Source organism: Seriola aureovittata, chromosome 15 (assembly GCF_021018895.1).
Source record: "Seriola aureovittata isolate HTS-2021-v1 ecotype China chromosome 15, ASM2101889v1, whole genome shotgun sequence".
NCBI classification, from domain to species: Eukaryota; Metazoa; Chordata; class Actinopteri; order Carangiformes; family Carangidae; genus Seriola; species Seriola aureovittata.
This window is the reverse complement of record NC_079378.1, coordinates 17,412,404-17,424,378: the sequence shown is the minus strand read 5'-3', so window position 1 is coordinate 17,424,378 and position 11,975 is coordinate 17,412,404. Positions and strand designations below refer to the sequence as shown.

General features: G+C 41.0%; 1 protein-coding gene across 1 annotated transcript in view; it reads left to right on the top strand.

Moving 5' to 3' along the window:
- The first annotated feature begins 1,705 nt into the window (after positions 1-1,705).
- The window catches only part of LOC130182979 (cell adhesion molecule DSCAML1-like), a 50,949-nt gene continuing 40,679 nt past the window's right edge, over positions 1,706-11,975 (top strand). Inside the window, 3 exon segments of the mRNA XM_056398245.1 lie at positions 1,706-1,972; positions 1,974-2,082; positions 11,282-11,602. Coding sequence (XP_056254220.1) covers positions 1,895-1,972; positions 1,974-2,082; positions 11,282-11,602 — 508 coding nt within the window. The 5' untranslated portion in view covers positions 1,706-1,894.

The window sequence follows — 11,975 nt, the reverse complement described above, 5'->3', positions numbered from 1 at the left end:
ATAAGTTAACCTAGTTTCATTTTCTCCTCATGACCAGCATCACTCTTCACCTCTCTAATATCTGAAGGGGCTTAGATTGTTTAATTATAGATGTTGCATCAATTAACTATGTACAACTTTTTAAATTGCGTAATAAGGAAATTGTCAGATTTGATTTTGAGCATTATTTCATTCTTTTTAATATTAATGCAGTTACTTCACATAAGACATTGTTCTAAGGAAAAACTATCCTCAGTGAGATCTTCTTATATCATCTCAACATCCCAACTACAGAGTGCAACATGACAAACATAATCATACCTAGATCTACAAGGTGATATAACAATGAATCATTATGCAGTAATGTGCAAAATTCGGTCCACTTCATGTTGCAAGTTCAACCAGCAGAGGTCAGCAGTGACCTGCACATGCGGTCGGGCTGAACAGCAGATCACATGGCCGCAGACAGCTCAGTGAGAGGAGGGGGTGAGGTGCTGCTGAGCTCTCCTTCAAGTTGGTAAAATTGAAAGACAGACGAAGTTTCAGTGAGTGACCTCTGACCTGTGAGCATAACGCACACATATTTACATTTGACCTCTTTCACCTTATGATTACTACGGAGACTATAGACTAATGTTGTTAAATGTGGGCAGGGTGAGAAACTTTTACTCCCATACTGTTCTATATAAATATACAAGCTTCACAGTTTCATGTTTAGTTAATGATTGAATTATATATATACCAACAAAACACATCACACTCAGGTGTTGATTTTATTATTTCTGTTAGTGGTCTGAAAGGAAAATCTGCCTATGAATATGAATGAAATACATAATAATGACTGTGTTATAAAATGTTAGTAATAATAATAATAATAATAATAATGTTTGATAATGATGACAAGACAACAGTGGCAGAGACATTCCAAAGCATTTTCTAACTTCTCTGTAAAGTGAATTTCTCAATAAGTCAACCTAAATGTCACTAAATGAACTTAAATACCTTTTCACAATTAAATCATTTTATCACAAGTAGTGCCGCCACAATTAGTGGTTTTGTTTTACTGGTCTTGGGTTTGTTCAGGGCAGTTGAATATGAAGCGGCTGTTGCAGAAGAGGATCACTTTTCAGTTCCACCACTGGCATCCACAGTGACTTTAAATATTCCATGAACTGGGAGTGCCCTGCAACTTCCCGTCCTCCCCTAATTTATGCTCATCCAGAGGAGCTTTTCACATCAGGCGCAACAGAGAGCGCCACTGAATGGAGGAAACTAGCCGCGTGGAAAGTTGTTCAGTCCTTCAAGAATTCACTAATATCTTTTATAATTGGTTTGATTGAGCTGACGTGTGTTTTACCTGCTGTGTGGAGGTGTCATGCCCCCACACCCTACTACTCTCTCTCTCTCTCTCTCTCTCTCTGTCACTCTCCTCCTTTTCCTCCTCCTCCTCCTCTCTCTCTCTGCAGTGCATATCTGTGCGCAAATGTCTACGCACGTTTCATGGCTCGGAAAGACAAAGAAAAGCAGTTACTAGTCTGGTGTTTAGCTCCACATCCCTGTGATTAAAGCCCAAACTCAGAAGGAAAGATATTAACAAATCTTTACAATCTGAGCGGTTTTTGTAGATCCATATTGCGCAAAGAAACGCAGTCATCAGGGGCGCACAGGTGGGTGCGCTCTCCAAGGTGCCAAGAGATCTGCTGCGCAGCTCTGGTGCTCACACAACCCGCCAGTTTTGGATGCAACTGGACCAAAAAATCCACAGTTCAACTCAAAGCAACCCTCGACTTTGCTGTGACCCATCGTTCCGCGGTGTTTTTGATTAGTGTATGGGAGGATGGATTTGTATGCACGGTAGTCTTGAGAAGAGAGGAGGGGACATGGGCGGGGCTGAGGCGCCTCTCATTTCCCCTCCATGCGTAGCGGGGCAGCAGGGCTGGAGAGACCTCCGGGGAGCACAGTCGCCAGTCCAGCACGGAGACCCGCCTGGCCAAAAAACCGCGCCTCACACTTGCCAGGATTGCCAAATATTCCTGAAAAATATACCTGCTATTTATGGCATGTGGCTTGTAACTTTACTCCTGCTGTACTCTCTCCAAGAAGGTAAGAGAAAAGGAAATGCTGGCAATATTTGCACACCCTGTACACTGAGTGCTTTTAAGTTGAATGAAAAGTGATAATCGAAATTATTATTCATTTATAGCCTTGAATGATATATGTGGCTTGTGCTTTGATGTATCATTGGCTGCCTTGTGATGAGGAATTGGCTGGAATTTAATCTTTAAATAAAAATTTATAAACCTGCTGCGGCTGAACAGGTACATGAACAGGGATATTGTGAAAGTAAAAATGTAAAGTGCTTTTTTTGTAACTCAGTTTTTTGTGATTTTATGCAGCGGCCCTTGATGCCTCAGATGGTGCTGATAGCACGGATTGTTTTCGCATTACCAACTCCAGTTATGAATATGTAAAATGGCTGAATAGGGAAAATGAGGTGCAAATACAGAGGGAGGGTGAGACAAATGAAAACATGTATCGGCCTTCAATTATATCAATTGATTACCAATTTGAGAACAAATTCGCTCAAAAATGTTGCACGCCAAAGTTTTGAGGAGGATGCCTGTGATTTTTGATATCTTGATGCTCTCATTGTGTAGCCTTTGCTAATTGCAGCTGTTTTCGTGGACTGTATTTAGAACAAGCGCTCCATTCCACAAAGATAGCCCACTCTTATTTTTTAGGATGAGATTTTAAGGGCTTTAAATTCTTCTTCTGCGTAATGGCAAATTATTGCCATTTTAAATTAGATGAAAAATAAAAGGCACTTTTTCCCCACAACGGCCTTATTAGTTTAATAGGTCTACACCCATATAAAGGCCATAATTAATGAATTCAGATTTCTCCTCCTTATTTAATTCATTTAGTCAATTTTGTTTAGGCTATAAATGTAAAAAGGCGGTTAAATGGATTCATTCTTTCCCTCTTGTTCAGTATATGCAGCAAATCCCTGACCCTATTGCAAAGTTGATCTTCTGCTATTACAGTGCATTATAATAATCCTGAACAAATCTGCGTCGAAAATAACAGAAAGTCAACACCATCTCCACATAAGAGCATTTCCCAGGCCTTTGTGTAGCCTTTCTCTTTGAAGCCATGTTTACATATTGTTTTTGTCCTTATTAGCACGGGCCCTGAGAAGGTGTAAATTCATTTAGGCTCTCAAAAAGTCTGGGTTGTGGTGAATTGGTTTGAAGGAGGAATATGGCTGTTCCCAATGCAAACGAAGTAAAATAGGCCATTAACCTCGGTCCATTTGCCATTTTAAGTTAAGGCATTTTCCAACATTAGATTAGCCTTTTTTTTTTTTTTTTTTTTTTTTTTTTAATCAACTAGCAAACAGCTGCATGTGTGCTGCCCCTGTTTGTTGTCCATGTTGTGTTTTAGTCAATTCTCTTGAATTCACTGGATCCAATGTTTCCTGCTGCTGTTGATTTATAGCAATAATTCAAAATGTGATTTCTGAGCCTCTCTGGCTTCTGCGGAATCATATTAATATGCGCAAATTTATTTCACCAAATGAGAAACTCCAGGGGCGTGGGTGCAGATTATAGACTTGCCCGGTCATGTTCCTCACTAATAGCCCACCTGGACCCCTCGCGCTTCTGTGTGTGTGTGTGTGTGTGTGTGTGTGTGTGTGTGTGTGTGTGTGTGTGTGTGTGTGTGTGTGTGTGAGTGTGTGTGTGTGTGTGTGTGTGTGTGTGTGTGTGTGTTGGTGGGCGCGCGGTGGAGGCGAAGTGACGGGGACACCCCTTCTTGGTTTTGTTGTTAAATGTTGGACACTCTTGGATGTTATTTCTGCTAAACCGCGAGTCAACTTATTTATTTATTTACAGGATCATTCACAAGAAAGAAACACACGTGCTAAATAATTTCTACAGGAACTATGTTAAAGAAAATGTTGCTAAATGATGCCAGAGACGCTCAGGTTTAGGAGGCAATCAGGGTGCAGGAAAAAATGCTTGAAGGGTAATAAGAGTTGAGCAATTAGAGTAAAATGCCTACAATTTTCTTTCAGTAATTCCAAATACACTAGCCTATTAAAGAAGGGTGTTATTGTGATTTTTAATTGGTGATTTGAAATCAAAAACTTCTTCTAGCTATCATTTTAAATCAAATACAAAGACGGTATTTACTGTAATTGTGGATTAATTAGCAGTGAATAAAAGTGTAATATATACAGGCCTGCTGTAGGCCTATTTTGGAACTTTAAATTTAGCTTCTAACTAATTAAACCGGAACATTCAAATGATATAACTTGAATTTTAATTGAAGTGTGTAAAGCAATAAGGTGATCCCTCACCCTGGCATGGATATATGCATCCCCCCCCACCCCCAACCCCCCCAATTCCCTGTGCTGCCTTTGCAAGGCTACACAATTGAAGCTGCAATCTGAGCTATAGGCACTACTTAGTGACAAAGCTGTGAGGTCCACGGGGGTGCCAATCATTACTCAGGCAGGGCACAGGCCTCCATTTTTACAGCTCAAACCTGGCATTATTTAATTTTACATTTAAGAAAGCAAAAACACCCATTTTAAGGAGGGTTAAAGCAGAAATAACCAGCTCATATTGTGATGTTGCTTGTAATTTGAGGGGATCAGATATACAGTATGATTCTTGTTATTTGAAATATGGAGACAAAATTTGAAAATGTCTGTTGCTGGCCTTTCTTTTAGATAAAAAAAAAAAAATCAACATCTGATGATTGATCAAACAATCTGACTTACACCCTCTACACTTTTAGCTCTATAAACCAGCACTTAAATATATTTTAACAACAGCCATCTTTCAAAAAATTAACAAAGAGAAAAAACATCTGCACTCAAATTTTGATCATTGTTGTCAAATGGTGGGTAAAGAGTGCTAGTGTGTGCTGGAGCTCATTACACTTCCCAGCTCACCAATAGGATGTTACAGCTCTGTCACTGGCATCTCCCATTCGTCCTTAAATCTCTCATAAATCCCTATGAGATTTTGAATAAGAAGTTATCATTAAAACAACAACAACAGAAAAAAAAAGAAAAAAAGCAAATGAACATTACCAAGAGTAAGAAATAATTTTTTTCCAACAAGAACTCTGTGTTAACACAACACGGATGCTAAATTGAGCCGGACCTCCTCCAGATTTTATTGGATGCTGGAGCTGCATATTTTCGGAAGGAGGGTGCATTCAGCAAATGTCAAATCTCTGAAGCAAGTAGTTGTTTTTGTTGGATCTCTGTCTCTCTCTCTCTCTCTCTCTCTCTCTCTCTCTCTCTCTACCTCCATCTCTCTCTCCATCTCTCCCTCCCTCCATCACTTCCTCTAGCAGTAACTCCCCTCCCTCTTTCTCCCTCATCACTAGGCAGAATTAAAGGTTGGGGGAGGGGCAGTTTATGCAGACTGTGCTGGGACTTGTGATCCACAGATTTGATATTCACATTAAGAGAGAAACTGGCTGCTTTGATGTGAGGGGGAGCAGGTCCCAGGGGACTGCTGAAGTAGCACACTTTTTTTTTTTTTACTGACACAGCACAGGCCGGGGGGGTGGGGGGTGGGGGGTGGGTGGGGGGGTTGTTGGTGGTGGGTGGGGTGGTGAGCAGATTGTTGGGGACAGGGTGTACAGAAAGACAGTGGGTGGGGAGCGGCAATACCCCTTGGTTGATTAGATGTAACTCCAACAACCTTACCCCCTTCTTCCCCACCCACCAACCACCTTCTTATGCCAGACCCCTGAGGATTATCCATAAACTCACACCTATCTTTATAACCTGTGTTACAGTGTCATCTCCTTCCGCTACCTCCTCTGCTACTTCATGTTTCCACACACAGTTTCAATCCTCATGCCCCCCTGATCTTTCTACCCCAAAAACACCTGAAGGATGAGTGACAGAGAGATGGCAGGACAGGATGGATGTGAACACAGGAGTTAGAGTATGTTTTGAAGCTGTTTCCAAAGTAGCGAGTGCTGGGGGAGGTTTGTGACAGATCATGAGGCTGATGAGCACGTCGCTTCTCTGTCAAGATGAATCCTGCTATTGACCTTTACCACATGACACTATTCATTCGTCATTAAATCAAATAAAGTTGAAAAGCTGTGAAAATGATTTTATCACAATGAAAGAGATAGAAAGATGGGTGAGAGAGGAGGAAGAAGAAGTGGAAGAACATGTGGGGGTATTATACCTCTGGTTGGGCACAGAGAGCTCCAGGTGTGAAAGTGTGTCTGTGAAACATTGCAGGTTCTGGGGTTTGTTTACCTCCTCATCTCAATACAGTTTTGAGTGTCAAGAGTGTGCGCGTGTGTACACTCCTGTGCACACTCACATCCTGGAGAGGCGTAGATCAGCTGCATTATGCATGATGAAACCTTGCATAGGTTATGACTTCTGCCTAGCTGACATACATATTCATGCATGGCTCTCTGGCAGGATGTATAAAATAGTGGCTACAATTCTGACAGCCTGAGCTTTAAGCTCAGCAATGCCGTCAGTGCTCTTACAGCTTCCAGTGAGGGCTGGTTTTCTCTCCGGTGCTGTGTCTGAACGAGGTTGATGAAGCCTCCTGGGTGTAGGTGAGCTGCAGCAGCAGCAACACAGGAACCCCACAGCTTTGGTCAATACTGTTATCAGGGTACTGACTGTCCACGCGCTGTTGGGGTAAGATCTCCACGAGCGTGCATCACTGGGAGAGGTGGTGTCACCGAGATGAACAAGGGCACCCGCTATGTGTGAGGCATATGGTTGTCTCAAATTGTTAAAGCTTTATATATATGTATTTATATTAGATAAATGAGCATACATTAATGTAGAGCTGAAACAATCAAGTCGTCTGCCAAAATGAAATTAATTGCCAACTATTTCAACAATCAGTTCATCATTTCAGTCACTTTTCTTTGCAAATGTAAAAGATTGATAGATGAATCGATAATAAAATAACTGTGAGTCGCAGGCCTCAGTTAATGTAGGAATGCAAACTAATGGAATTTTAACATAACAATAACAAGGAAGGGCCTATTTTCCAATTTATTTGTTGTTACTACAATGAGAAACCAACAATGTTAATTGTGTTACCTGTGTGGTTTTATGAGCTCAAACAGTCAGTCACAGTTTGCTGGTTTTCAGTATGATGAGATCATGTTTGGCCCATTACCCAACTTTAACAACGATCGTCTAACCTTTAATTGAACTACCCATAGTTTAAACTTAACCTGAGCTCTTAACTGAACGCAAACACTTGGTTTTTTGTTCTGATGAACTTCTGTCCATGGCAGGGTGTGTGAGGTGGAGAGTATGCCATTGAATCAGCTGAGCATCAAACAGCGGGAGTTGCTGTGGTAATGCTTCTTGTATCGGATACGTTGTTCTGAGGTAAACTAGAGGCAGGTTCAACATTATGAACAGCTGAACATTAGGGTGAGTGTATTAACTTCAACTTTCACTGAAATTTTAGTGCTTTTCTCTTTGGATTCAGTCAGGACAAGCCACGAGAAAGATAAGGTTTACCGTGCAGTCAATATCATGTACTTCACCGTTGGTACATGTGGCATTTTGTTTTCTTGCCACACAAGCTGTCTGTACAGGTTGGCACAGGTGGTATGTAATGTTTCATCTGCTGTTTTTAAATGGAGTGGAAACTGTGCCAGTCCGGCAAAAACCAGGACTGTGCCAGTTGAGTTTTGGAGTGCACCCAGTGTGATGCACCAGTGACGCTGTGCCTGACCACACCTAACTAAACAGCCTGTCACCCTGTCACTCACTGGCATGTCATTCAATGATACACAATCCTTTCTATAATGTATGCACACTTAGAAGGACACTTTCTGTGCAGACAGCCAACTCGTTCTGCTTTTATTCCATTTAAACATATTCCAACATATTGAACATATTTTCTCACTTCAGCTGCTTTTTTCTTTTTTTTTTGGAAATATTCGAAGCAGTATGATTTGAATTTGGGGCTTGGTGACTTAAAGTTTCTAAATTTAGGTTGTTCAGTGGGTCACTGTTGTTAGGTTAAATTGCTGCATTGTTTTTTATTCAGTCACAGCTTTCAAGTGCCAGCGCCACCATGGCAACCCACTCTGTCTCCTCCTAGTGACTGAGCGCTGAGAGCTGCTTTTGGAGTGTGTGTGTGTGTGTGTGTGTGTGTGTGTGTGTGTGTGTGTGTGCATTTATGTGTATGTGTATGTGTATGTGTATTTGTGTGTGTAGGTGTGTGTGTGTGTGTGTGTGTGTGTGTGTGTGTGTGTGTGTGTGCATTTATGTGTATGTGTATGTGTATGTGTATTTGTGTGTGTAGGTGTGTGTGTGTGTGTGTGTGTGTGTGTGTGTGCATTTATGTGTGTGTGTGTATGTGTATTTGTGTGTGTAGTGTGTGTGTGTGTGTGTGTGTGTGTGTGTGTGTGTGTGTGTCTGTCTGTTGAGTGAGTGCATGTTTGGTTCGTCTGGTTTTGACAGGCTCTGATTGGTGGGAGTTTGTTCTGATCCCTTTTCTATTCCACTTCCCACTCCATCAGTCCCAGTGCTCCCAAGCCCCCCAGTGCTTGGGCCCCCAGGCCATATAATCTACTGTATGAGAGAGGTTCTCCTGCTGCCCAGCCCCCAGAGCTCTCAGGGTGACCCCCTCACTCCTCTACTTTAGTCCTGTCCCCCCATTGGGAGATTATAGATATTGCAATCTTTAATATGGGCTTTATGCTCAGGGGCCATTATCAGTAATCTGCAGAGGGGAGGGAGTCTGACCTGGTTTTTGCAGCCCACCACTGGACTGCCAGACACATTTTCATATACCATCTGTAACATGCTGCTTTATCAATCTGTGGTCTTGGGACAGCTGCACTCCTTTGAAAGGAGAACTGTTGATGAACCACAGTGGATGGAAGACATAGTTGCATCTTTCTTCTTCAGTCTTGTGCACTGAGTGACAGTATTTGTTAATGTTTTATGTCACCATTTCCAGCTTAAAGCCACACTTTAATGTTTGGATGGCCTGAATAAATGCTTGGTTATGGTGGGATGGGCAGATGGGCTCTGTGACAATATCACTAACTTAATAGTCACTGTTCAAACAGATGCTTTTCATTGCCGTAGCTATTTTGGCTACAGTGTCCCGTATAATGCGAATGACAGTTTCCCGAACTTTACAGCATGATTTCAGGATTATTTGATCATGATCCTGGTACAGCACAATGGTCATCATAAAGAGGTGGTTAATTATGGCAAATAAAGTTATGAAACTTCTGTCTGCAGACAGTTTAGATGTTGGTGCCTCAGCATCAGAAAGCATGATAACTGTTTTTTATGCCCAGTGGAGGCAGAGAGCAGTTGTGACTGATGTGCTGTATGTTACATGTTGTGATCTTAAACAATAGCTAGTGTTGTGACAAAGTGTTGTTGGTTGTCCACTTCAGACATTCCTGCAGCGGGTTTTAACCAAAGAACAGACTCAGAAAAACCTGACAGATTACAACAGATGATGTGAAACTATTTATTGAATAGCTGATTGACAGAAAAATAATGCCTAATCTGTTTTGATAATAAGATAATTGTTTACTTCATTTTTCAGCAAAAATGCCAAATATTCCCAGTTGTAGCTTCTCGACCATGAGAGTTAAAATAAAATTGTCATGAAATTGAAATTTTCTGAAACTTTTTCAGTTTTGGAGTATATTGATCAGGCAGAACCAGAAATTTGATGATAGCTCCTTGTCCTTCAGGAGACTGTGGGCAGTATTTTCTGACATGTTATCATCCAAAATGATTAATCAGATCATCAAAAAACAGCCTGCAGATTAATCAATTAATTAGCAAAAAAATTATTATTATTTGCAGCACTAGTGTTTATATCATAAATACATGCTGTATTAACTTATTATGTGTTAATGTGTCATACATTTTTTAGACATATCTATATTCTTATTTTCATCATTTTGGCAAGATTCTGTGATATATTTAAAAAATGGACATATTTTAAAATAATAGTAAAATAGAGTCCCAGACCTTCAACTTTTCTGTTCACTTCTTCTGTTCACAGTTTTTTTTTTTTTTTTTAAAAGGCTCCAGGTTAAAAGATGTTTTCACCCCAGAAAAAAAAAAAATAAATAAATAAATAAATAAAACACCAAAAGTTTTGTCACAAGTAAGATATTGGTACATAATCAAATAAAATTAATAAAGATAATAAAAAAATAATAATTTAACATTAAATAATAAAATCTAATTTGATCAATCAAAAATGTGATCAAATGTATAAATATATCTAAAGTTGAAGATTATGCCATTGAAAAAATGGAATTTGAATCCATTTTATGCCTTCAAAACAAAATGAAATTTGTTTTGAAAATCCAGCCATTTCACCAAGCACGAAATATACAAAAAAATTTATTTGATCTATTTAACAAAAAAGACAATAAACTCAGTTATGATTGAAGAAGTACTACAGTACGCTAAGTGCTAATTTTATGCAATTTACAGCTCATTCTATCAGTATCCATCAGTAACTTTCATGACGTTTGAAAGACTTTCTCTGCTGCACTAAATATTAACATGTAGTGGGATGATATGTATTAGATCACATCATTTAGAATCAGTGCTGGTTGCTCTCCACATCTGTCCGTCAGTAGTGTCCCCCCACTTATTTCTTTTTCTAGTCTTTCCTATAATGACCCCAAATTTGACAGATCCCCCTGCCCTTTCTCTCTATTTAGCTGTATGTGTTTAATCTGAATGCCGGTGAAGAACATTCCTGTGTGTGTGTGTATCTGAGTGTGACTGTGCGTGTGTGTGTGTGTTAAATATGTAAGGAGATTAAATAGACTTAAATCTCTGTGTCTGGCATAGAAATTCCAATCACATAACCTATCAGCATTTCCCTCTCTTCTCTCTCTGTCTTTGTTTGTGTATGTGTGCACACACTGTACGGAGGTAACAGGCTCCTCCCCCCTCCGATCCACCTAAACCACCACAGGCTTTAGCCCAAATCCCTGGCTTTCTGCATCACATGACTGATGTTTGCAGCTGGACATTTGACATACATTTGTTATGATTATTTTGCAACACATTTGAAGGACATTTCCATTCTGTCCGTCTTTGGTCCATTAATATGATGCCGATTGCTTCAAATCAATGGCAATGGAATCCTGTTAGGTTATTTTTGTACTTCTGTGTTTACACAGTGTATACAGCACATAACAGGTGCTCATTGTTGGCCCCTCACCTCCACCTCGGCCTGCTAAGTGATGTTGTGTTGTCTGTTTGTCCCTGCAGTACACAGTGAGGATGTGGGCTCTACCAGGCTGTACTTTGTGAATGCCTCCCTGCAGAGGGTAACCTACTCCAGCTCGGTGGGGGTGTCCCTGCCCTGTCCAGCAGGGGGCACCCCCAGTGCCATACTGCGCTGGTACCTGGCCACCGGCGACGACATCTACGACGTGCCCCACATCCGCCACGTGCACGCCAATGGCACTCTACAACTATACCCCTTCTCGCCCTCCGCCTACAACAGCTACATCCATGACAACGACTACTTCTGCACTGCTGAAAACCAGGCCGGCAAGATCCGCAGCCCCAACATCCGCATCAAAGCTGGTGAGTTGGACAGGCAGTCGGGGCTGGAGTGGACCTCGGAGCAAAGACAGACTGCAGGTTCTGAAAGATAGAGATGGAAAAGAAGGTGCTGTGGAGCGAGAGGTGAAAACATGATAAGGAATAGAGCAAAAACAGACAATTGTGATAGCATAGCATAGAGATAACATAAAGTAGAGCAGATTTGATTGGCAGCTGCAAAAAGCCCGAGCCACACACAGAGGCACCTGCCCTAAAATAGCCCGTCTCGACCTGAACACAGATTGACCTAGAACACAGTCTACAGAGAGAACATCTGCATCACATACTATATCAGGCCTCGGCCTTTGCTCACACCTATTTGACTGAGCTGGTGATGAGCCACTGCACTTTACAC